This window comes from Pseudorca crassidens, chromosome 1 (assembly GCF_039906515.1).
Source record: "Pseudorca crassidens isolate mPseCra1 chromosome 1, mPseCra1.hap1, whole genome shotgun sequence".
NCBI classification, from domain to species: domain Eukaryota; kingdom Metazoa; phylum Chordata; class Mammalia; order Artiodactyla; family Delphinidae; genus Pseudorca; species Pseudorca crassidens.
Genome location: NC_090296.1, coordinates 83791010 through 83818287, shown reverse-complemented (window position 1 = coordinate 83818287; position 27278 = coordinate 83791010). Strand labels below are relative to the sequence as shown.

The 27278-nt window shown below is 37.5% G+C and overlaps 1 protein-coding gene across 3 annotated transcripts in view; it reads left to right on the top strand.

Annotated features, from left to right (window-relative positions):
• FSIP1 (fibrous sheath interacting protein 1) overlaps positions 1-27278 on the top strand; it is a 206536-nt gene that overhangs the window by 9815 nt on the left and 169443 nt on the right. For 2 of the 3 annotated variants that reach the window (XM_067742602.1, XM_067742593.1), the window contains exons 3-5: positions 4872-5058; positions 8403-8557; positions 19108-19201. In XM_067742602.1, coding sequence (XP_067598703.1) covers positions 4872-5058; positions 8403-8557; positions 19108-19201 — 436 coding nt within the window. The remainder of the gene's footprint in view (positions 1-4871; positions 5059-8402; positions 8558-19107; positions 19202-27278) is intronic. The other variant, XM_067742611.1, reaches the window with a different exon arrangement.

Here is a 27278-nt window from a genome sequence, read left to right as displayed (position 1 = left end):
TATAGTTGTTTTACAATGTTGTGTTAGTTTCTACTGTACAGCGAAGTGGAGTTCCCTGTGCTATACTGCAGGTTCTCATTAGTTACCTGTTTTATACATATTAGTGTATATATGTCAATCCCAATCTCCCAGTTGATCCCACCGCCCCCAGCTTCCCCCCTTGGTGTCCATACATTTGTTCTCTACACCTGTGGCTCTATTTCTGCCCTGCAAACCGGTTCATCTGTACCATTTTTCTAGATTCCACATATATGGGTTAATATACAATATTTGTTTTTCTGACTTACACTCTAAGTTGTGTTTGTTTACTTATTGTTGACTTTTGAGAGTTCTTTATATATTCTAGATAGAGTTTTTTCTCAGATATATGATTTGCAAATACTTTCTCCCAGTCTATAGCTTGACTTTTCATTCTTTTAACTGTCTTTTAAAGAGCATTTAAAATTTTAAGTGCAATTTATCAATTTTTTTTTCTTTTGAGGATTGTGTTTTTTGGTTATATCTAAGAACCCATTGTCTAACACAAATTCCCAAAGATTTTTTCCTGTTTTTTTCTTCTGAAAGTTTTATGTTTTAGATACTTGTGGCCTCTCTTGTTGCCAGTGAGAAGGCTTTTGTAAACCCAATATTCATTCCAGTGTGCGTTGTCTAGTTTAGATATTTTCCTCTGGTTGCTTTATTTTTTTTCCCTGTGTCTTTGGTATCTACTATTATTCACCTAGGTATGGACTTATTTATCTTTCTGGAGACTCGTACTTCTTCAATATAAGGATTTGTATGTTTCTTTTTTTTTTTTTTTTTACTTCTTAGCCATTGTGTTTTCACATGTTTCAAATATTGCCTGCATTTTTTTTCTATTTTGTCATCCTCAAAGTGCAGTTAAATGTCTGTTGAACCTTTCTCTTCTATCCTTCATGTCTCTTAAAAAAATTTTTTTTTAATTCATTTATTTCTCTGTGCTTCATGCTGGGGAATTTTTAACATTTTCTAATTTTGGAATTCTTTCTTATACTATGTCAAATCTGCTCTTTAATCCATCCATTGAATTTTTAAGCTTAATGATGTATTTTTAATTTCTTGAAGTTCATTTTAGTTTATTTTCAAATCCATCTGTTCTTTGCAATACCTTGATCTTGTGTTTTTGGGGTTCTTTTTTTATACCCATTAAAACTATTTATATGATTATCTTTATCAGCTTTTTAATATCTTAAGTTCTTTTGTTTATTCTGATTCTTGCTTATTATTGTTCATGTATTCATGGCTTTTGACCTTTTAGAATGAAAGTTTTAATTTTGGGAATTTTATGGAGCCTGATAAACTATACCTTCCAGAGCAACTATACCTTCCAGAGCAAGTTTCTGTTTGCTTCTACCAAATGCCTCAGAGATATCACTGGCATGAATCTTTTTTTTGTGTGTGTGCTAACTTTTCATCTTTAAGCATTCCAGAGGATATGAATAACATAAATTGGAATCCAAACCCACATGAAGCATGACCCTGTGGTTGCACATTCTCAGGGAAGACGATTTCCCACTTGGAACCCAGACATATTTTTTGTTTGTATCCTGTGCTTTTGGATAGATGTACTTTTCTAGTCTGCCCTCTCACCAAGGAGGCACCTTTTTGAGGGATCCAGCTTCATGGAGCAGGAGAGGGAAGGTTCCTCTCCATCTTGTCTTGCATGGTCCCAAGGCTTAGTTTCTTAGCTCTGTGTGGGTGTTAAAGCCCAAGCCCATAGCTTTCTGAGGCCAGCACATCCTCATTTGCCTGTCCTTGTTGCTCCTACCCCACCCCCACCAGGGCAGCTGCTTTAAGGATTTATAAGGTTCCTATTTCAGCTTTCACTTTCCTTTTAATTTCTGTTCATTGGCAGTTTCCCCAGGGTTCTTGTGAACTTACCTATGCATTTGTAAGTAGATGGAAGGTTTCAGTTTATTCAGTTTTCCATATAGCCCAAACTGGAATCTAAAAACAATTTTAGATTCTTTAGTCTCAAGCTTTGTGGTTATAAGCCTAAACTCTGGAGTCATGTTCAAAATAGGCTCTGATGACCACATTTTATGTGATTTTGGGCAAACTACTTCAACTCTCTGTGCCAGTTTCCTCATCTGTTCAAAGGTGTAATAATACTATCCACCCCATAGGCATGTTTTGAGGATAAAATGAGATGAAATATCTACAGGTTTTAGAAGTGACTAGCACCTAGTAGGTATTCAGTACATCTTAGCTAATTGACCTCAATTCTTTAACCTAATTGGTTAGTCCTTCCCATGTTTTTATTCACAGGATTCAGTGTAAAGTTGGGCACATAGTAGGTATTCACATAATACGTGTTCAACAAATTTAGAACAACAGTTTTACCATTTTATGTAGGTAGGGTAATATACAAAGACCTGACATATTAGGGTAGCAAAGCATTAGTATTTCTGCTTCCATATTCCTGGGTGATGATTTTTTTTTAAGTAGCAACTTCACAATATTGACACACATGTTTTAAAACATAGATTAATATTACTTCATTCAAGGCTTTTTTAAAAGTGAAATATCAGCAATCACTTCAAGTCGGATTTTATTTGAACCCACTAAGCTATAGGTCAAACTCTAGCATATTTATTAACCAACAGGGACTTTGATACTTAGAGCAAAAGCAAGGCTTCCTAAAAGTTGTGATTTGTCTTAATCAAATTCATGGAAAATCAGTAAGTTTCACCTTAGGTTGCGGAAGAAAGCCACAGGTATGCTGCAGGTTGACTGCTGACTGCAAATGATTCAATGTCTATAAAACCTTTTACGTTGTCTAAATAATAAATAAATCCTGGTATTTTGATTAATTTTATTGCTCATTTGTCTTTTATTAATTTCTTACCCCAAATTTCTGTATAGCAGAAAGTGAGTTTAAAATGCTAGAGTTTTAATGAAATTTCTGTAGTAATGATATATTTCTCATTCTAAGAATTTTGGTTTATTTTTACTTCTGAATATTTTTCTTGAATGAGCCAATAGTTGGAATTGGTGTAAAAATCTCATGGCTTTCAGGTAGGGATCTAATTGCTAGGAAGGGTTTTTATAGGCTATTTACCTTTCCTGGACTAACATGGAGGTATGAAGTGGGGGACACAGAGCAATGAAAAATGGAGATTGAATGTGGCTTTGAGAATGAAGAAGAAAGAAAAATCATACACTTAGGCCACAGGGTAGAAGATCAGGAGGGCTGGGAATAGAGAGGCCAGTGGGCAACGGGATGGGGGAGATGGTTGGTGCTAGTGGGGTGGGGAACTATGGGTAAAATTGTGAAATGGGCAATATTTACCTTTTGTTCTCTAGTTTCATCTTTTTCTGCCTCATTGCTTCCCGCTCATCCTAAGAGTTAGGGTCATATGGGATGATATATATGAAAGATCTTTGTGTATCCTGAAGTGTGATATCCGAGTATGTTGCTAATGTCTACTTATGTTTCCCCTGTATAAAAACCCATTCTCAGGGAAAGGTCAGCTAGATTCATTTATGCCAAGATATAAATTACTGGCAGGGCTCGTGTGACCTCTCCTAGCAATTTCAGCATTTTCACAGAACTATATAGCCTTAAGGATTTACTGGATATTATGGAATTTTAGGCTTTACCCTGTCTTTGACAGAAGAATATTTTTCAACAGGGAACCTTCTTTAACACCTCCAAGATCACATAAAGTAAGCATTGTTTTGCTTATTATAAATTGGGTCTCCACTAGTTTCATTCCATACTGGATCTGTTTTCTTCTCTGTTATATCCGGATAGTAATGCCTGTATCATTGTGAGGCGTGAACGAGGTAGTGTGTCTAAAGTACTTAGCACAGGACCTGGCTAATAGTAATGCCTCAGTCAATGTCGGCTATGATTTTTATACCACTGGCTCAGCTCATTTCTGCTGGGGCTTATGTCCTCGTTCAGGTGAACATAGGTGCTCATGCAGTCCTGTGTCCCTGACAGTTTAATTCTCAGCACCGTCTATCTTCTGTCCTGGAGATTCACAAGGGCGCACAGATTACAGTGGTGGGGTGTGGACCATGACCATAAAAGCCTCCAAGGGCTGACCCCTGAAGGGCTGGAGCAGACAGTCCCTCCGTTGGAGGAGAAAGGTACTCGTCTCAGCAGTGGCTGACCTGCTGTCCCTGAGGTTTTGCCTCTCCCATGGGCTGTGTTCACCTCCACTGTGACTCATATTGCCAAGCACAGCCCTCAGGGCCCTATGATGTCTGTTTTTTCCTGGTGCAGCCATGGATGTCTTTTCTTGTTCTCTCTCAGGAAAACACAGCTGCACCAAACTGGTGTATTCAAAATGAACTTTGCTAAAATGGAAAGAGAAACCAAAATGAAATAGAAAAACTGTGAATAGTGTAAAAATAAATTATTCAGCAAAGCACATGGTTATGATTTGAAGAACTCCATTAGAAGCATGTCGCAGTTCAGCCTGTTCACTTTGCAGCTGTTCAGTAGCCACGTGTGGCGAGTGGCTATTGTATTGGACAGCCCAGCTCTAGACCCTTCACTGTCCATCTGAGGGTAAGCTCAGAGAGCAGGGGCCATCATGCTTCAACCCCAGAGCTTGGCAGAGAGCAGTTCTCTTTGGGACTGATTCCTGACCCTTCTCTATTATTGCTAGAAATTGCTGGAGAGTGGTGCATATTACTTTGGTGCAAATATTATTAAATTTAATTGTGTATTTAAATTACATTTAATTGTCATATTTCTAGAATCATTTAATGCTACTATATATATATATGTCCTCACATATACTTACATTAGAGTTAAAATAGTCTAGAAATTTAAAATTAAAAAAAATTTTTTTTTTACTTTTACTTTTGAAAACTGTTTCTTTGGAAATAATTTTTAGGTTGATACTGCAATCAATCTGAACTGTGGTAAAGAAGGCCACTCAGAAGGCAGTAGTAATACAGAGGAAGGTAGAAACAGTAATGATGATAAAGGGGAAAACTACTCTGAGAAAATAAAACTGGCTGAAGAGGGATCAGATGAAAATTCGAACTTGGTTCAGCATCAGATAATCCCTGAATGTTCAGGTAGGATAATCACTTGGTGATTGGCTAATGATAATTACTGATGCTATAGTTAAAATATTAGAATTACATATTTATTTTATCTGCTAAGTAGAAATAATAAAAAAAGACTTTTTTGTGAGCAAGCAAATCACCAGTTTTCATTTATAAGAATATTAAGAGTTCTTAAATACACTTAGAAAAATAATAAAATATGTCATTTTATAAAATTGTTATTGTAATCATTTTACATTAATCAAGTAGGAAGTATTTCTGCATTTTATGACATGATTTATTGATCTTTTTGAAAATTGTACAGTAGAATATATCCTGTAATTTATAAATGCCTTTTAAGGGATAATCCCTTTTGATCTTAATAACTTCTGGATTTTAAGAGACTCCATTATTTCATGGGTATTAATACTGGTATTAATTAATACTGGTCAGAGTGAATTAGAACAGCAGTTCTCAAAACACGGACTGAAAGAGCCCTGGGCCCTGAGACCCTTTTAGGAACTGCAAAGTCAAAACTACTTTCATCATAATACTGATATATCAGTGATATGATTCATTGTAATATTGAAATAATGCTGTTTGCCTTTTTGCCCACTGAATTGTTGGTTTCACTGATGGTACAAAAGCAATGGTGGGTAAAATTGCTTGTGCTTTAGCATGAATCAAGGCAATGAATGGCACCAAATTGTACTAATAGTCATTGTGTTCTTCAAGACCTGGCGTGGGCAGAGAAAAGAAATAGCCAGTGTCACGCAAGAATGTCCTTGATGGAGCAGTAAAAAATTTAAATTCTATTTAATCTTGACCTTTGAGTACACATCTTTTTAATATCCTGTGTGGTGAAATGGTAGGTACATATACAGCGATTCTGCTGTGTGCCAAAATGTGAAGTTTGTGTTGAGGAAAAGTACTGGTGTGATAATTTAAGTTGAGAGCTGAACTGGCCACTTTTTAATGGGACACCATTTTTACTAGAAAGAATGAGTGACAGATCATCTGTTATCATTCAGACTTAGATATTTGGCAGACATTTAAAAAAAAATGAACTGGGCCTGTTATTTCAAGGAAAACAACTGACAGTATTTTATGTCAATGATAAAATTTCAGCTTTCAAGTGAAAAATTAGAATCTTGGAAAATTTGTGTATGTCAACATGAGCTTTACAGCTTCCCAGTACTTAGACTTTTCTGATAAAAATTGGTGACAGTATTAACACATGTGATTTTTTTCATATTGTATACTGAAATCATTAATATTTGAAGGTCTGCATAATTCAGTGAACCACTATTTTCCAAATAAGCAATGCAGGATAAAAGATCCATTCAAATGAAAGATAGATCCATGGATTTATGGAACAAATACAAAAAGCTCACCGATAGGGTTACAGATTTCACATTACAACTAACCTTTAAGAAACTACCCCTTGTCCAGTTTTGATGTTAGTATCAAGGAAGAATATCCACAATTATCTGAAAAGGGTATTAAATTTCTCCTCCCCTTTCCAACTACTGTGCGAGGCCAGATTTTCTTCATACAGTCAATACTTTAACTGAGTAACAGATTACAATAGATTGGCTTTGAAGCAGAGATGAGAATCCAGCTGTCTTCTGTTAATCCAGATACTAGAAATTTAAAATATTGCCGTTCTTCTCAATATTTTTTTTGGAAAATTTGGTTGTTATAAAAGTGCTGTATTTATATTAGCATGTAATTAGTAATACCATGTTAATTATTTTTGAATGAATAAATAAACACATATAATATTTTTCAGTTTTGATTTCTAATATGGTAATTATCAACAGATGTAACTCACATAAACAAAAGGTACTTTGGGTTCTCCATAATTTATAAACTGTAAAGGGAAGCTGAGCTCATAAACTTTGTGAACTGCTGATTTAGAGTATGTTTGGGATGAGATCAGCTCTAGGGCCAGGTGACTCAGGATTACAGTTATTAGGAAACAAGGTATTAGAGTTGAGATTAGCTATTGGCCCCATTTACAGTGTATTTGTTTATACTGTTTCCGTACTGCAAGAGTTACTTCAAAATGCCTGCTGGATAGACCACCCATGTACAATGGGGCCTGAGAATGCTAGGGCTGGTGGTTGGGAATTAGAACTAGAGGCTGTTGCATTCGATGTACGTGAGCCATATGATTCGTAGGGTCTCCTTATTAGTAAGATTAGTATTGTTTTCGGCTAAGCTTATTCCCTCGAAACATATCTCCTTTTCTTTTAAGAAGAAGTGATATTCATTATAGGGAAACATCACTGGGCTCTGTATTTTCAAAAGTTGCAAAACTTGGCTTTTCTTTGCATAATATGCCATTTCTAAGGATCTAAGCTGGGGTGGCTGAGACTTTAGAACTTGAGCATTTATGCTCATTGCCAGATTATCATCTTTCATCAGACCTTACAGAGGAAGTATCTCCTGGTGGTGAAGAGCTTTGGCTCTGCAGTCAGACAGATTGGGTGGAAACTGACTCTGGCATTTACTAGTTATAAGATGATATATCTCGGACATATATGTAACTCCGTTACAATATACCATCTTGCTGGTTTACGGTGAAGATTACATGAGATAATGTAAAAAAGCACTTAAGACTGTGCCTATCAGGTAACTCTATAAATGTTAGCTGCTATTATTAATATTATCATTAATCATAATGATAATTATTAATATTATTATTCATAATGGTAAGTTAAAACTTGAATGACAGAAGTTCTAAAGAGTTCCTAATTTCAAATAAGTTACTATCAATTATCCACAATTCAAGAACATTTTTAGGTACTTTAGGAAAATAGAACAAATGGGAGAGGCATAGATTAAAGGTGTTAAGATACACTGTGTACTTTTCTGAATTTGTTTCTAACATGTTGGAATCGCTCTTTGTCTCTATGACATGCTACATTTTACTGTAGCTATTTGTGTACATGACTTCTCTTTCAGTTAGTCTGAAGCAGCTTTAGGATAGGGTCTTTGTCTTATTCTTTATTTGTTAGTTATGCATATAGAAAGTATAGCAGAATGAAGGAGAAAGAATTTGGGATTTAAAATCATACGAGATCCACTTCTGAATTCAGTGCTATAATTTATTAGCTATTTGAAAGGACCCAGTTATCTCAACCGTAAAATAGAGGTAAATGTCTGTTTCACAGGGTTGTTAGACAATTATGTGAAAAAAATATGTGAAAGCACCTTGTAAACCAAGATACATGACACCAGTGTTAGTTATTACCATCAGCCATAAACATTTGTTGAATGAAAGAACAAATAGTAAAAACAAAACAAGAAGGAAAAGGCTTTATGATTTTACTAAACTTCAAGCTCATTCCTACTTTCAACATATATAGATGAATCTGAAATAAAAGAATTAGATTCTCAACTTCAAGACGCTATTCAGAAGATGAAGAGGCTTGATAAGATATTGAAGAAGAGACAACACAGAGAAAAAGAAATCAAGAAGCAAGGTCTAGAAATGAGAATAAAGCTGTTTGAAAAACTTAAGGTAAGAATTGTATAATCTTATGCTGACATGTGAGAAACAACTTCCTCTAAGATGAGTAAGAAAAGCATGGACTCTGGTAGTGTTAGTGTGGTCTGCCTTAATTTATTTTGTGGAGGTAGGGCAGTGGTGTGTATATGTGTGTGTATGGGGCAGGGGGGTAGTGAGGGAGATAGGTTTCTGGAACTGGAGAAGGTGACTTTGCAGGATTCCGGATTTCAGGCACTGCACTGGGCATGTTCATTCCCCATGGACAGTGGACAGACATCACCATAGGCCTCTGTCACCAGTGTCAGGCCTGGGTCCTCCATCTCTGGAATAGAAAGGGATCTGGTGCCTACCTTCATCAAGTATATGTGTCTGCTTTTTCTTCAGCGAGCTTACAATTCGGATAAGTACACAAATACACAAAAATTTAACCCCCCTGGTTACCATTATTATTTGAGTAAACTTTTGTGACAAACAAGCAGGAAGTTGACTATTTCACATGCTGGTCAGGCTGTCTTTGGGGAGCTGTAAAATGCTTGTGGCCTGTGACCATGCTGTATTTGCTTCTGTCTCAATGAACTCTCCTTGGCCTTCTTGGACCTTTGATTCTCTGTGGTATTGAGGGGCGGAAGTTGACCACATGTTGGCACTGACTTGATGCATAGCCATTGGCTCATATTTGAACTTTGCCCCTCAAAGGAGAGCACTTTTAAGGTAAGGAACATTATAATAACAGATTGGTATTTTTTTTTAAGTGGACATTTATTTATTGCAGAAGTGGGATTACAACAAATGGATGGGCTAATTAAATAGTGCAGGGACATAAGATAAATTTAGCTTACTATCTCACATCAAAGTCAAAATTAGACTCCAGGTGGGGTCACCAAATGTGCAAGCCAAAACTATAAAAGCTTTTTATGTTTTTTTTTTTGAATTTTATTTTATTTATTTTTTTATACAGCAGGTTCTTATTAGTCTTCCATTTTATACACACTAGTGTATACATGTCAATTCCAATCTCCCAATTCATCACACCCCCCCACCCCCACCCCCGCTGCTTTCCACCCTTGGTGTCCATACATTTGTTCTCTACATCTGTGTCTCTATTTCTGCCCTGCAAACTGGTTCATCTGTAACATTTTTCTAGGTTCCACATATATGTGTTAATATACGATATTTGTTCTTCTCTTCTGACTTCACTCTGTATGGCGGTCTCTAGATTCATCCACGTCTCTACAAATGACCCAATTTCGTTCCTTTTTATGACTAATATTCCATTGCATATATGTACCACATCTTCTTTATCCATTCTTCTGTCAATGGGCATTCAGGTTGCTTCCTTGACCTGGCTATTGTAAATAACGCAGCAATGAACATTGGGGTGCATGTGTCTTTTTGAATTATGGTTTTCTCTGGGTATATGCCCAGTAGTGAGATTGCTGGTAATTCTATTTTTAGTTTTTTAAGGAACCTCCATACTGGTCTCCTTAGTGGCTGTATGAATTTACATTCCCACCAACAGTGCAAGAGGGTTTGCTTTCTCCACACCCTCTCCAGCATTTGTTGTTTGTAGATTTTCTGATGATGGCCATTATAACTGGTATGAGGTGATACCTCATTGTAGTTTTGATTTGCATTTCTCTAATAATTAGTGATGTTGAGCAGCTTTTCATGTGCTTCTTGGCCATCTGTATGTCCTCTTTGGAGAAATGTCTATTTAGGTCTTCTGCCCATTTTTTGATTGGGTTGTTTGTTTTTTTAATATTGAGCTGCATGAGCTGTTTATATATTTTGGACATTAATCCTTTGTCCATTGATTCATTTACAAATATTTTTCCCATTCTGAGGGTTGTCTTTTTTGTAGTTTCCTTTGCTTTGCAAAAGCTTTTAAGTTTCATTAGGTCCCATTTTTTTATTTAGTTTTTATTTCCATTACTCTAGGAGGTGGATCTAAAAAGATCTTGCTGTGATTTATGTCAGGGAGTGTTCTTCCTATGTTTTCCTCTAAGAGTTTGACAGTGTCTGGTGTACATTTAGGTCTTTAATCCTTTTTGAGTTTATTTTTGTGTATAGTGTTAGGAAGTTTTTCTAATTTCATTCTTTTACATGTAGCTGTCCAGTTCCCAGCACCACTTATTGAAGAGACTGTCTTTTCTCCATTGTATATCCTTGCCTCCTTTGTCATAGATTAGTTGACTGTAGGTGTGTGAGTTTATCTCTGGGCTTTCTGTCCTGTTCCATTGATCTATATTTCTGTTTTTGTGCCAGTACCATAATGTCTTGATTACTGTAGCTTTGTAGTAGAGTCTGAAGTCAGGGAGTCTGATTCTCCAGCTCCGTTTTTTCCCCTCAAGACTGCTTTGGCTATTCGGGGTCTTTTGTGTTTCCATACAAATTTTAAGGTTTTTTGTTCTTGTTCTGTAAAAAGTGCCATTGGTAGTTTGATAGGGATTGCATCGAATCTGTAGATTGCTTTGGGTAGTATAGTCATTTTCACAATATTGATTCTTCCAATCCAAGAACATGGAATATCTCTCCATCTGTCAGTATCATCTTTAATTTCTTTCAACAGTGTCTTATAGTTTTCTACATACAGGTCTTTTGTCTCCCTAGGTAGGTTTATTCCTAGGTATTTTATTCTTTTTGTTGCAGTGGTAAATGGGAGTGTTCCCTTAATTTCTCTTTCAGATTTTTCATCATTAGTGTATAGGAATGCAAGAGATTTCTGTGCATTAATTTTGTATCCTGCAACTTTACCAAATTCATTGATTAGCTCTAGTAGTTTTCTGGTGTCATCTTTACGATTCTCTATGTATAGTATCATGTCATCTGCAAACAGTGACGGTTTTACTTCTTTTCCAATTGTATTCCTTTTATTTCTTTTTCTTCTCTGATTGCTGGGGCTAGGACTTCCAAAACTGTGTTGAATAATAGTAGTGAGAGTGGACATGGTTGTCTTGTTCTTGATCTTAGAGGAAATGCTTTCAGTTTTTCACCATTGAGAATGATGTTTGCTGTGGGTTTGTCATATATGGCCTCTTTTATGTTGAGGTAGGTTCACTCTATGCCCAGTTTCTGGAGAGTTTTTATCATAAATGGCTGTTGAATTTTGTCAAAAGCTTTCTCTGCATCTATTGAGATGATCTTATGGTTTTTCTTCTTCAATTTGTTAATATGGTGTATCACATTGAGTGATTTGCGTATATTGAAGAATCCTTGCATCCCTGGGATAAATCCCACTTGATCATGGTGTATGATCCTTTTAATGTGTTGTTGGACTCTGTTTGCTAGTATTTTGTTGAGGATTTTTGCATCTATATTCATCAGTGATATTGGTCTGTAATTTTCTTTTTTTGTAGTATCTTTGTCTGGTTTTGGTATCAGGGTGCTGGTGGCCTCATAGAATGAGTTTGGGAGTGTTCCTTCCTCTGCAATTTTTTGGAAGAGTTTGAGAAGGATGGGTGTTAGCTCTTCTCTGAATGTTTGATAGAATTCACCTGTGAAGCCATCTGGTTCTAGACTTTGTTGGAAGATTTTTAAACACAGCTTCAATTTCATTACTTGTGATTGGTCTGTTCATATTTTCTATTTCTTCGTGGTTCAGTCTTGGAAGGTTATACCTTTCTAAGAATTTGTCCATTTCTTCCAGGTTGTCCATTTTTATGGTGTAGAGTTTTTTGTAGTAATCGCTTATAATCCTTTGTATTTCTTCAGTGTCAGTTGTGATTTCTCCTTTTTCATTTCGAATTTTATTGATTTGAGTCCTCTCCCCCTTTTTCTTGATGAGTCTGGCTAATAGTTTATCAGTTTTGTTTATCTTCTCAAAGAACCAGCTTTTAGTTTTATGATCTTTGCTATTGTTTGCTTTGTTTCTATTTCATTTATTTCTGCTCTGAACTTTATGATTTCTTTCCTTCTGCTAACTTTGGGTTTTGTTCTTCTTTCTTTAGTTCCTTTGGGTGTAGTTTTAGGTTGTTTCTTTGAGATTTTTCTTGTTTCTTGAGGTGGGCTTGCATAGCTATAAACCCCCCTCTTAGAAGTGCTTTTGCTGCATCCCATAGGTTTTGGATCATCGTGTTTTTATTGTCATTTGTCTCTAGGTATTTTTTGATTTCCTCTTTGATTTCTTCAGTGATCTCTTGGTTATTTAGTAATGTATTGTTTAGCCTCCATGGGTTTGTGCTTTTTACGTTTTTTACCCTGTAATTGATTTCTAATCTCATAGTGTTGTGGTCAGAAAAGATGCTTGATATGATTTCAGTTTTCTTAAATTTACTGAGGCTTGATTCGTGACCCAGGATGTGATCTATCCTGGAGAATGTTCCGTGTACACTTGAGAAGAAAGTTTAATCTGTGGTTTTTGGACGGAATGTCCTATAAATATCAATTAAATCTGTGTGGTCTATTGTGTCATTTAAAGCTTGTGTTTTCTTATTAATTTTCTGTTTAGATGATCTGTCCATTGGTGTAAATGAGGTGTTAAAGTCCCCCACTATTATTGTGTTGCTGTCGATTTCCTCCTTTAGAGCTGTTAGCAGTTACCTTATGTATTGAGGTGCTCCTCTGTTGGGTGCATATATATTTATTATTGTTATATGTTCTTCTTGGATTGATCCCTTGATCATTATGTAGTGTCCTTCCTTGTCTCTTGTGACATTCTCTATTTTAAAGTCTATTTTATCTGTTATGAGTATAGCTACTTCAGGGGATGGAATATCTTTTTCCATCCCCTCACTTTCATTCTGTATGTTTCCCTAGGTCTGAAGTGTGTCTCTTGTAGACAGCATATATGTGGGTCTTGTTTTTGTATCCATTCAGCAAGCCTGTGTCTTTTTTTTTTTTTTTTTTAATTTATTTATATATTTTTGGCTGTGTTGTGTCTTCGTTTCTGTGAGAGGGCTTTCTCCAGTTGCGGAGGGCTGGGGCCACTCTTCATCACGGTGTGCGGGCCTCTCACTGTCATGGCCTCTCCCGTTGCGGAGCACAGGCTCCAGAGCGCAGGCTCAATAGTTGTGGCCCACGGGCTCAGTTGCTCCACGGCATGTGGGATCCTCCCAGACCAGGGCTCGAACCCGCGTCCCCTGCATTGGCAGGTAGACTCTCAACCACTGCGCCACCAGGGAAGCCCAAGCCTGTGTCTTTTGGTTGGAGCATTTATTTCATTTATGTTTAAGGTAATTATTGATATGTATATTCCTCTACCATTTTCTTAATTGTTTTTGGTTTGCTTTTGTAGGTCTTTTTCTTCTCCCACTTAGAGAAGTTCCTTTAGCATTTGTTGTAGAGCTGGTTTGGTGGTGCTGAATCATCTTATCTTTTGCTTGTCTGTAAAGCTTTTGATTTCTCCATCGAATCTGAATGTGATCCTTGCCGGGTAGAGTAATCTTGGTTGTAGGTTCTTCCCTTTCATCACTTTAAATATATCATGCCACTTCCTTCTGGCTTGTGGAGTTTCTGCTGAGAAACCAGCTGTTAACCTTATGGGAGTTCCCTTTTATGTTATTTGTCGTTTTTCCCTTGATGCTTTCAATAATTTTTCTTTGTCTTTAATTTTTGCCAATTTGATTACTATGTGTCTCGGCGTGTTTCTCCTTGGATTTATCCTGTATGGGACTCGCTGCACTTCCTGGACTTGGGTGGCTATTTCCTTTCCCATGTTAGGGAAGTTTTCAACTATAATCTCTTCAAATATTTTCTTGTTTCCTTTCTCTCTCTCTTGTCCTTCTGGGACCCATATAATGCGAATGTTGTTGCTTTTAATGTTGTCCCAGAGGTCTCTTAGGCTGTCTTCATTTCTTTTCATTCTTTTTTCTTTATTCTGTTCTGCAGCAGTGAATTCCACCATTCTGTCTTCCAGGTCACTTATCTGTTTTTCTGCCTCAGTTATTGTGCTATTGATTCGTTCTTGTATATTTTTCATTTCAGTTATTGTGTTGTTCATCTCTGTTTGTTCTTTAATTCTTCTAGATCTTTGTTAAACATTTCTTGCATCTTCTCGATCTTTGCCTCCATTCTTTTTCCAAGGTCCTGGATCATCTTCACTATCATTATTCTGAATTCTTTTTCTGGAAGGTTGCCTATCTCCAATTCATTTAGTTTTTTTGGGGGGTTTTATCTTGTTCCTTCATCTGGTACATAGCCCTCTGCCTTTTCATCTTGTGTACCTTTCTGTGAATGTGGTTTTTGTTCCACAGGCTGCAGGATTGTAGTTCTTCTTGTTCTGCTGTCTTCCCTTTGGTGGATGAGACTATCTAAGAGGCTTGTGCACGTTTCCTGATGGGAGCGACTGGTGGTGGGTAGAGCTGGCTGTTGCTTTGGTGGGCAGAGCTCAGTAAAACTTTTATCCACTTGTCTGCTGATGTGTGGGGCTGGGTTCCCTCCCTGTTTGTTGTTTGGCCTGAAGGGACCCAATACTGGAGCCTACCTGGGCTCTTTGGTTGGGCTAATGGCAGACTCTGGGAGGGCTTACGCCAAGGAGTACTTTCCAGAACTTCTGCTGCCAGTGTCCTTGTCCTCACAGTGACACACAGCCACCCCTGCCTCTGCAGGAGACCCTCCTAATGTAGCAGGTAGGTCTGGTTCAGTTTCCTATGGGGTCACTGCTCCTTCCCTTGGGTCCCGATGAGCACGCTACTTTGTGTGTGCCCTCCAAGAGTGGAGTCTCTGTTTCCCCCGTCCTGTCGAAGTCCTGCAGTCAAATCCCACTAGCCTTCAAAGTCTGATTGTCTAGGAATTCCTCCTCCTGTTGCCAGACCCCCAGATTGGGAAGCCTGACATGGGTCTCAGAATCTTCACTCCAGTGGGTGGACTTCTGTGGTGTATGTTTCTCCAGTTTGTGAGTCACCCACCCAGCAGTTATGGGATTTGATTTTATTGTGATTGCACACCTCCTGCCGTCTCACTGTGGCGTCTCCTTTGTCTTTGGATGTGTGGTATCTTTTTTGGTCAGTTCCAGTGTCTTCCTGTCAATGATTTTTCAGCAGTTAGTTGTAATTCTGGTGTTCTTGTAAGAGGGAGTGAGAGCACGTGCTTCTACTCTGCATCTTGAATCAATCTCTCAACATCTTTATTGGAGTGTAATTGCTTTACAATGGTGTGTTAGTTTCTGCTTTATAACAAAGTGAATCAGCTATACATATACATATATCCCCATATCTCTTCCCTCTCGCATCTCCCTCCCTCCCACCCTTCCTATCCCACCCCTCTAGGTGGTCACAAAGCACCAAGCTGATCTCCTTGTGTTATGCGGCTGCTTCCCACTAGCTATGGGCTTTACGTTTGGTAGTGTATATATGTCCATGCCACTCTCTCACTTTGTCGCAGCTTACCCTTCCCCCTCCCCGTGTCCTCAAGTCTGTTCTCTAGTAGGTCTGCGTCTCTATTCCCGTCGTGCCCCTGGGTTCTTCATGACCATTTTTTTTTTTTAAGATTCCATATATATGTGTTAGTATATGGTATTTGTTTTTCTCTTTCTGACTTACTTCACTCTGTATGACAGACTCTAGGTCCATCCACCTCACTACGAATAACTCAATTTCGTTTCTTTTTATGGCTGAGTAATATTCCATTGTATATATGTGCCACATCTTCTTTTTCCATTCATCTGTCGATTGACACTTAGGTTGCTTCCATGTCCTGGCTATTGTAAATAGAGCTGCAGTGAACATTGTGGTACATGACTCTGTTTGAATTATGGTTTTCTCAGGGTATATGCCCAGTAGTGGGATTGCTGGGCTGTATGGTAGTTCTATTTTTAATTTTTTAAGGAACCTCCATACTGTTCTCCATAGTGGCTGTATCAATTTACATTCCCACCAACAGTGCAAGAGGGTTCCCTTTTCTCCACACCCTGTCCAGCATTTATTGTTTGTAGATTTTTTGATGATGGCCATTCAGACTTGTGTGAGCTGATATCTCATTGTAGTTTTTTTTTTTTTTTTGCGGTACGTGGGCCTCTCACTACTGTGGCCTCTCCCGTTGCGGAGCACAGGCTCTGGATGCGCAGGCTCAGCAGCCATGGCTCATGGGCCTAACCACTGCGCAACATGTGGGATCTTCCCGGACCGGGGCACGAACCCGTGTCCCCTGCATCGGCAGGTGGACTCTCAACCACTGTGCCACCAGGGAAGCCCTCATTGTAGTTTTGATTTGCATTTATCTAATGATTAATGATGTTCAGTATTCTTTCATGTGTTTGTTGGCCATCTGTATGTCCTCTTTGGAGAAATGTCTATTTAGGTCTACTGCCCATTTTTGTATCGGGTTTTTTGTTTTTTTGATATTGAGCTGCATGTGCTGCTTGTAAATTTTGGAGGTTATCTTTGTCAGTTGCTTCATTTGCAAATATTTTCTCCCAGTCTGAGGGTTGTCTCTTTGTATTCTTTATGGTTTCCTTTGCAGTGCAAAAGCTTTTAAGTTTCATTAGGTCCCATTTGTTTATTTTTGGTTTTATTTCCATTCCTCTAGGAGGTGGGTCAAAAAGGATCTTCCTGTGATTTATGTCATAGGGTGTTCTGCCTATGTTTTCCTCTAAGAGTTTGATAGTGTCTGGTGTACATTTAGGTCTTTAATCCATTTGGAGTTTATTTTTGTGTATGGTGTTAAGGAGTGTTCTAATTTCATTCTTTTACATGTAGCTGTCCAATTTTCCCAGCACCACTTATTGAAGAGGCTGTCTTTTCTCCATTGTATATTCTTGCCTCCTTCATCAAAAATAAGGTGACCATATGTGTGTGGGTTTATCTCTGCGCTTTCTATCCTGTTCCATTGATCTATATTTCTGTTTTTGTGCCAGTACCGTACTGTCTTGATTACTGTAGCTTTGTAGTATAGTCTGAAGTCAGGGAGCTTGATTCCTCCAGCTCAGTTTTTCTTTCTCAAGATTGCTTTGGCTGCTCGGGGTCTTTTGTGTTTCCATACAACTTGTGAAATTTTTTGTTCTAGTTCTGTGAAAAGTGCTAGTGGTAGTTTGATAGGTATTGCCTTGAATCTGTAGATTGCTTTGGGTAGTATAGTCATTTTCACAATGTTGATTCTTCCAATCCAAGAACATGGTATATCTCTCCATCTATTTGTATCATCTTTAATTTCTTTCATCAGTGTCTTATTGTTTTCTGCATACAGGTTTTTTGTCTCCTTAGGTAGGTTTATTCCTAGATATTTTATTCTTTTTGTTGCAGTGGTAAATGGGAGTGTTTCCTTAATTTCACTTTCAAATTTTCCATCATTAGTGTATAGGAATGCAAGAAATTTCTGTGCATTTATTTTGTATCCTGCTACTTTACCAAATTCATTGATTAGCTCTAGTAGTTTTCTGGTGTCATCTTTAGGATTCTCTATGTATAGTATCATGTCATCTGCAAACGTGACTGCTTTACTTCTTTTTTTCTGATTTGGATTCCTTTTATTTCTTTTTCTTCTCTGATTGCTGTGGCTAAAGCTTCCAAAACAATGTTGAATAATAGTGGTGACAGTGGGCAACCTTGGCTTGTTCCTGATCTTACTGGGAATGGATTCAGTTTTTCACCATTGAGGATGATGTTGGCTGTGGGTTTCTCATATATGACCTTTATTATATTGAGGAAAGTTCCCTCTATGCCTACTTTCAGATTGGCTGTTTTTGAAAAATTCCTCCTTGTTTAGTTGACTGACTTCCTAGGAAATTTCCCAGGCAATGATATGAATTAATAATAAAGTGATTAAGAATACAGTTTTACAAGGTTCCCACGAAGACCACTGGGATGGAAAAAAGCAATGTATAAAATGCAGTGCTGCGGCTTCCCTGGTGGGAAGAATATACCTGCCCATGCAGGGGACATGGGTTCTAGCCCCGGTCCCGGAAGATCCCACATGCTGTGGAGCAACTAAGTCCATGTGCCACAACCACTGAGCCTGTGTTGTGGAGCCCATGAGCGACAACTACTGAAGCCCACAAGCTTAGAGCACATGCTCCACAACAAAGAGAAGCCACTGCAATGAGAAGCCTGCGTACCGCAACGAAGAGTGGCCTTGGCTCACCACAACTAGAGAAAGCACATGCACAGCAACGAAGACCCAATGCAGCCAAAAATAAATAAATAAAATAAATTTATAAAAATAAATGCAGTGCTTAAAGTTAGAGTAATTTGTGTAAATTTTAGCAGGAAAATTTAGTCTGTCTGTTATTTCTCTTGGATCTCAAAGCAAATTTTACTTGCTTGGAAATATAAATTATAACTGGAATCATAATAAAATACAGTATCAATTTTGAAATATCTGAAACTGTAATTTGATGATGTATCTTTAGGTTACTCATTAGTTATAGAAACATTAAACAGAAACTTAAGAAACTTTAAGCAAGGTAATTATATAATGATAGACATAGTCCAACTCTATCTGGGAATACTCATTGACAGAATTTTGAGGGAACAGGAAACATTAACCGATTCCCTAATTAAAGGAATAAAAATGATCTGACTTTCTTGTTTGTATGTACAGGATTGGAAACCATGTTGGAATTTTTAAAAATATCGATGAATATAGTTGCCTTCTTTTCCCATGTTACACTTTTACTTCTCTTTTATTAGTCTGCAAAAAATGGTGAAGCTTTACAAAGTAATGAGGAGATGGAAAGTACAAAAAACTTTCTAGCTTTAACTGCTGCATCAGAAGAAACTGTTGGTGAGTAAAATTGATTCGTCTTTATTTTTATCTCAGGGTCATAGAATATTTGGATTAAAGTAAAAGTCCCAATTCAGTTATCTTTTCTTTTTCTTTGTGAGTTTAATTCTTTAGAGGAAATGATCACGTTGGATAGGACTATATGGAACTACTCTGAAGTTAGGTATGTTTCAGAGTCTTCTAGTGTTTGTGTCTCCTCAAGGGTGAGGAGGATAAGGCAGTGAAAAATCAGGAAATAGACAAAGTGTGTCTTTGCCTTTACTTCCTGTGACTCTTAGGTGCCTCTACACACCCAGTTTGTGCAGTCCCCTAACTGCCTGGGATTGTCCCATGAGGTGTCTCACTCAGACCTCTGCACCCTTTCATAAAAATCCATTACTGATTTGTCCTTTCCCCGTTCTCTCATAGTTCTGGTTTATGAGACCAGCCAGTTAATTCTGTGCATATGTTTCTACTTCCTCCACTTGTGTGTATGTAACAGTTGACCCTTGAACAACATGGTGGTTAGGGGCACTGCCCCTGTGCAGTTGAAAATCCAGGTATAACTTTATAGTTGGCCCTCTGTCCCTGCAGTTCTGCATCCATGGATTCAACCAACCAAGGATTGTGTAGTAATATAGTATGCATTTATTGAAAAAGATCCGTGTATAAGTGAACCTGTGCAATTCAAACTTATGTTGTTCAAGGGTCAACTGTATATTTGTGATTCGCCTCCTCCTCCTCCTTCTTCTTTTCCTTCTTCCTTCTTTTCTTTCTTTTTCTTCTTCTACGGAAGTACTGTGGAATCATATAACTTATTTTAATTTACTTACTTAGTAATGAATGTTTTAGTGATTGGTAAGACATGGATTTTTTGGCAGGACACTTTTGAAATCCTTTAACTAACATCATCTAAATGGTCATATAGTATCTCTTGGGCATTAGACTGGCTCTAAGTAGGGGTCCCAGGAGTGGGATTGCTGGATCATATGGTAGCTGTTTTTAGTTTTTTAAGGAACCTCCATACTGTTCTCCATAGTGGCTGCACCAATTTACATCCCAACAGTGTAGGAGAGTTCCCTTTTCTCCACACCCTCTCCAGCACTTATTATTTGTAGACGTTTTGATGATGGCCATTCTGAATGGTGTGAGGTGGTACCTTGTTGTGGTTTTGATTTGCATTTCCCTAATAATTAGCTATGTGGAGCATCTTTTCATGTGCCTATTGGCCATCTGTATGTCTTCTTCTGAGAAATGTCTATTTAGATCTTCTGCCCATTTTTTGATTGGTTTGTTTGTTTTTTTGTTATTGAGTTGTATGAGCTATTCATTTATTTTGGAAATTAAGCCCTTGTTGGTCACATTATTTGCAAATATGTTCTCCTAGTCTGTAGGTTGTCTTTTAGTTTTGTTGATGGTTTCCTTTGCCGTTCAGCATCTGTATTCTAGAATGCAGGAGCTAAGTGCTAATTTCACCACTGAGGCATTTCTAAGAGGCCACACTTGCTGTGCTTGACTCTGGAGCAAGGACTTTAAAACAGGCCACTCTGTAAAGGGATCCATGGTGGCCTTTTGACATTAGCCTTTTGGTCACAGAGTTCACTACTGAGTGAACTTTAGGCCTCAGAGGGAAAGACTTGTTTTCAGCTGGCCTTTCTTCATGAACAAATCTGAACCATCAGATACATTTAATTTTAAAAGCCCATGACAGGTCCATTTGGTTAAATCTATGGAGCTCAGAGTTGTATCTCTGGAGTCACGTGACTACTGTAGGCCCTGTAGACATCTACATTCATGCTAGATTAGTACTAATACTCTAACATGGAAACTTCTTAGACTTCATGATCTGGAAGCTGGAGTTACCAGAGGCTTGGCCAGAGAGAGTCATTGCTTTAAACATTACCATGTCAGAGTTTCAATTTTTAGATTTCGAATTCTTAGTTACTTATTGTGTACTGGCAGTGTTTATCGTGTGCAGAGCAGATAAGATATGAGAGTAGGGTCAGTGTGAAAGGAAATGGGGATCAAAGATGCTTTTGGGTAAATCAAGGGTCTGTCGCCCTTCATTCTTGCTGCCGTCTGTCTTGATTAGCTCACGGTTGACTAGTTCACCAGAATGAAGAGACAGCACTATTGTACTCCTGGTTCTTCAGATTTAATTAGACTTTTTTGGTGGCTGGCCTTTCATAGAAGACAGGTTCCTTAATGGAATGTCTTGCTGGCTCTTCACATCCTAGGCATGTCAACAGTCATATATATCTGGTCTTTAAAAATCTTAAAACCCAAAAGAGATAGCATTTACTATAAACTACATTATTAGCCTAATTATACATTTTTTTTTACATTTGACATAACATAATTATTACCTTATTCCAAAAGAGGTAACTTTTGGAATCTTCAGTTTATGAAATGTGTTATTAGCAAGTATGAAAGAAATGTATGAAAGAAAGGCATAGAAATGAAAGAGTCCAATTTTACCACCTAGCACTGATTTTTGATAGTCTCATATTTCTACTATTACAGCATAGCCACATATCATGAAATGTTGTGACACTGCTTATATCTGTTGCGTCCTGAGATTAGTTTCTTTCCCAGGTTATTCACTGAACTTCAACTACCCCTCTTAATTAAAAATGTAAAAATTTTAAAAATTATTTTGATCAAGCCTATGGATAGCCATAAATTTTAAAGTAAAGTGTTTCTTATAAGGCCTATTATGAAAACAGAAATCTTTTGCTCTCTTTTCCTCCATGATCATTTTTTTCTTTGTTCCCTGGAAAGCGCAAAGTCCTTGTAAACTGTCCAGTAGGTGGCGGCATCTAGTTAAAATAGTACTTTAAAAGCATCTCTTGAAGAATTTAGAGCCAGGCTTATTTGGACTTGAACTTTAAACACAAATCTATAAATACCCAAACCTACCTTTTGCTGTTCTTATTTTTTTCCTTTAAACAAAGGGAGAAATCTTAGGATGAGTGTTCTTCTTTATTTCTCCCAGTCATTTCCTTAACTTTCTTAAGAGTAACTTGAGGGACTTTGGGCTAGTGGCAGAATGGCAATTTCCAATATGTTTTCCCACCCTCTAAACACAAAATGCATCCTTTGGGGATGTTATAGTCCCTTTATAACATCACAAATAAACAATAGCAAAAAAAAAAAAGAAAAGATACTTGTGTATTTAGTTTTATTTATAGGAACTAAACACAAATGGGGCGTTGACTCTATGAGAAAGATAAACACCACATTAAATTGATTTCTTTTTAAACCACATTTTGACTTCATAAACCAGAGATAATATCCTCAAGTACTGAGGTTTCAAAATGGACAGTATTGCACTTGCTAGAGATTTCAGAAGTATTTTAAAAGTCTGTCTCACCACATTTTTGAGGGATCACTTTAAAGCTTTTCTAGAGAAATGTGAAAATCATTTACCATACCAGGAGTTTTCCCTTAGTTTTTAGCATTTATCTGATGGATAGAGGTAGAATTCATTACTCTCTGAGACGAATATATCTAGTGATAGGATTGCTTGTTATTGGTGTTTTGGATAGAGGTTATTCTTTTTTGCCTTTGTCACTTTTGCCCTTGTGTTTCCAGCTCCAATGTATAAGTACATGTAAGCACAAAACAGTGGCACTTTAATCAATCAGATTTCTCAAAATTTGCAAATACCTCTTTCAAAATGATTTTCTGTGAAATTTAGGAAAATGTTGCTTCTGCTCTTGCATGTTAAGATTAAATATTCCAAGAAAATTTGGTAGTCTATTTCTGCTGTGATTTGCAGAGGACTTGGGGAGAAAATCACGTAATTGTGCTGACTGGTACAGCTAAGGATTTTTGATTTTTAACCTCTGTTATATTCTCAGTATTGCTTAGCAATTTCTCTTACATTCTCCAAAGTGGTTCTTCCAAATTGTTACTGTGTATTTAACCTTCCATCCTCTTATGCAAGTCCTTTACCCTGGCAGTCTTAGGGTTCAGAGAAAATGCACCAACTGGTTGGGAGTCCCTTCCAAATTCTTGCTTTCTGTCTCCAAATTGCACTCTGACTGTGCTCCTCTACCCTCTTCCCTTAGATGGAGGGCAGGTGCTCTTCTTCTCCAAGGCCAAAGTCAATAATGTCCCATCCCCTTCACTCTACTCCTGCCTCCTGATCCATCAGTTTTTCTGTCTCTTACCTAGAGCATCTCTCTTGTCTCCTCTGGGTCCTTCCTTCAGCTAACCAGGCTTAAATGTTCTGGCCGTAAAACAGAATCAAAGAGCCATCAAACCAACAAAACATACAAATAAAACCTCCTCCCTCGGTTCGTCACCCTACTCCCAAACAGGTACCATTCGGTTTCCCTCCTCTCCTTAAAGGTCAGACTTCTTGAGAGAATAGTCCGCACCTACTAGTGCTACTTGGTCAACTTCCATTTACTTCCCAACTTCCCAACTGTATTTTCTCCTATCACACTACAGAAACTACTTCATCAGTGGTCCTCCTAAATTCTATATCTAGTGACATCCTCCCAATTTTCATCCTATTTGATGCCTCTGTTGCATCTGACACAGTTGACCGCTCATAGAATAGTAACTTTTTTTTTTTTTTTTTTTACTGGATTCATTATTTCCTGCTGGTTCTCCTCTCCCCCTCCTTATTTCCCATGGTTGAAACCTATTTCTTCTTTTGTATATTTTCGCTATCTTGGTTAATGGTTTCGTCATCCACCCAGTCTTTGTGATGGCTAATTGTATGTGTCATTTTGACTGGATCACAGGATGCCCAGATGTCTGGTTAAGCATTATTTCTGGGTGTATCTGTGAGGGTGTTTCTGGAAGAGACTAGCATTTGAATTGGTAGACTGAGTGAAGTGAATACTGTCCTGATTGTGGGTGGGCATCATCCAATACTTTGAAGGCTTGAATAGAACTAAAATGTAGAGGGGGGAGGGATTGGCCCTCTCTCTGCCTGACTGTTCGAGTTGGGACATTGATCTCCTCTGGCCCTCAGTAATAATTATTTTATTTATTCTAATTACCTTTAGTTGTTTGCTTTGAGTCTTGTTAGTTTATGATCACCTGGAAATAATATTAATTTTCAACACTTATTCCTATTCTGAGAACTTTATAAGGACATAGTGGTGAAATTTATTCAATGTATTTCAATATCTATTTAACGTATTGTAAAGCTTTTTCTTCTTGACAAACTTAATTAATGTTTCAAAATTAATAGATTTAAATACTAAATTAGTCTTTTATTCCTAGGTTAATGTATTTCTTGATTATGGAGAATTATTATTTTAATTTAGTACCAGATTTGAATGGCTGAATTTATTCAGAATTTTTGCCTCTGTATTTATAAGTGAAATTAGCTGTGTGTTTGTGTGTGTGCGTGTGCCCATGTGCATGTATGTCATGGTGTAGCAGGTAGAGGTGGGGTTGGTGGTGGTTGTGTGTATGCTTTGTCAGTCTGTGTTAGCTTCATAAAATGAATGGGGCTAGCTGTCCATTTATTTCTAAGCTTTGAAACAGTTTATATAACATGGGGATTATCTGTTTCCCCCAAATTTGAAAGATTTCACTGGAAAAACCATCTGGTTCAAATAATTTCTTGTAGGCAATTCTCTGATTCTTTTCTCAGCTTCTTTCATATTTACTATTGTATTACAGTTTACTAGTCTTCTGGAGTCAATTTTGGCAATATGTCCACGTCATTGAGATTTTAAAGTATCCATTTCACTGAGATTTAAAATTTTACTAATAAAACTTCATATAGCATTCAAAAATGATAATTCTCCTTCTTATTGTTTATATGTCCCATTTCTTATTTCTAATTTTGTTAGTTGTTTGTTTCTCTTTTTAATCTGGAATTTTTGTAAAGTTAATTTTTAATTTTAGCACAATTTTAGATTTACAGGAAAAATATGAAGAAAGTACAGAGATTTTCCATATACCTGCAACGAGTTTCCCTTTTATTAAGATTAGTATGGTACCTTTGTTACAATTAATGAACCAATATTGATACATTATTATTAACTAAAGTCCATACTTTATTCAGGCTTTTAGTTTTTACCTGATGTCCTTTTCCTGTTCCAAGATCCCATCCAGTATACCACAGTACGTTTACTCATATCTCCTTAAGCTACTCTTGGCTATGCACTTTCTCAGACTTCCCTTGTCTTTGATGACCTTGGCAGTTTTGAGGAGTACTGGTCAGGTATTTTGTAGAATTTCCAGCAGTTATGACTTATGTCATGGTTTTCACATGATTCGATTTGTATTGTATGTTCTTGGGAGGAAGACCATAGAGTTAAAGTGCCATTTTCATTACATCCCATCATACTATCAGTATAACTTATCACTGTTGATGTTAACTTTGATCACCTGGCTGAGGAAGTATTTGTCAGGTTTCTCCACTGTAAATTTTCTCAATAGTTCACCTTTTCCGTACTGTCTTCTTCAGAAGAAAGTTACTATGCGCAGCCCATACTTAAGGAGTGGGGAGTTATGCATCACTTCCTTGATGGCAGAGCATTTACATAAACTATTGTGAATTATTCTTTATTATTATTTTTACATTTTATTTATTTATTTTTAAAATTTGGCTGCTCTGGGTCTTCGTTGTGGCTCTTGGGCTTCTCTAGCTGTGGCGCGGGCTCAGTAGTTGTGGTGCGTAGGCTTAGTTGCCCCGCGGCGTGTGGGATCTTAGTTCCCCGACCAGGGATTGAACCCCTGTCCCCTGCGTTGGAAGGCAGATTCTTAACCACTGGACCACCAGGGCAGTCCCATTGTGAATTATTCTGCATGGGGGATTCATCTAGTCTCCTTATTTATTTATTTCACTATTGACTTGTGGATATTTGTTTATACTTTGGATTATTTCATTGCTCAAAATTTTACAGCTTTGACCATTGGGAACTTGTTCAGTTGACTCTTGTGTCCTTTTGTCATATTTCCTCCACTGTGTGTTTTATTTTGCTGTTGTTGTGAGCACTTCCTCGCTTTCTGGCTTCAGACTCATCCTCTATGTTTCTTACCTGAGTCCTAGAATCAGCCGTTTCTCCGATCAGCTGGTTCCTCTTATTGGAGAATGATACTAGAAACCAGATCTGGATGCTAGGTGTGCTTGCTGTTACTGGGGAGTTGTTGACTCTAGGCCTTCTGAGAAAGGAAGTATTTGTGTGTATGCTAACCTGTTACACACTTATCTATAAATATTTCTATGTGTAACCATCTGTATCTGTATTAGGCTAAACATAGGTTCATACTTAGGTCTCTGACTTTATTACCCCATGGATCATTCTAGCCTTTTCTCTTGCTTATCTGTAACCACCACTCCAACAGTGAAACACCTGGCTCTCATCAAAGGCCATCCATTTACTTAATTGTTCAATTCTACTGTATGTGTGTAGAGATATCAGAATTGTTGACCTGTACCCCACAGGACATAACCTCATCAACCGGAGTACAGAGCTCACGTGCAGTTTCTGTTGCCTTTAGTCTTGCAGAGTCTACTCATTTCCGCAGTTACTTAGAGTGAACATTTTTCCCTTCACCCCCTCCAGTGAAATTATTTCATACATTGATAACACAGATTGTTTTATCAAATTCTGTATTTTATCCTGGGATTCTGTGACATCCTAAATAATCTTTTGAAAATTGCATACATTAAGGTTCACTCTCTGTGCTGTGAAGTTATAGGTTTCCAAAAATGTATAGTGTCGTGTAACCACTGTTACGGTATAATACAGAATAGTTTTACCACACTTAAAGATCCCCTCTGTGGATGAATGGATAAAGAAGATGTGGCACATACATACAATGGAATATTACTCAGCCATAAAAAGAAATGAAATTGAGTTATCTGTAGTGAGGTGGATGGATCTAGAGTCTGTCATACAGAGTGAAGTAAGTCAGAAAGAGAAAAACAAATACTGTATACTAACACATATATATGGAATCTAAAAAAAAAAGAAAGAATGGTTATGAAGAACCTAGGGGCAGGGAATAAAGATGCAGATCTACTAGAGAATGGACTTGAGGACACGGGGAGGGGGAAGTGTAAGCTGGGGCAAAGTGAGAGAGTGGCATGGACATATGTACACTACCAAATGTAAAT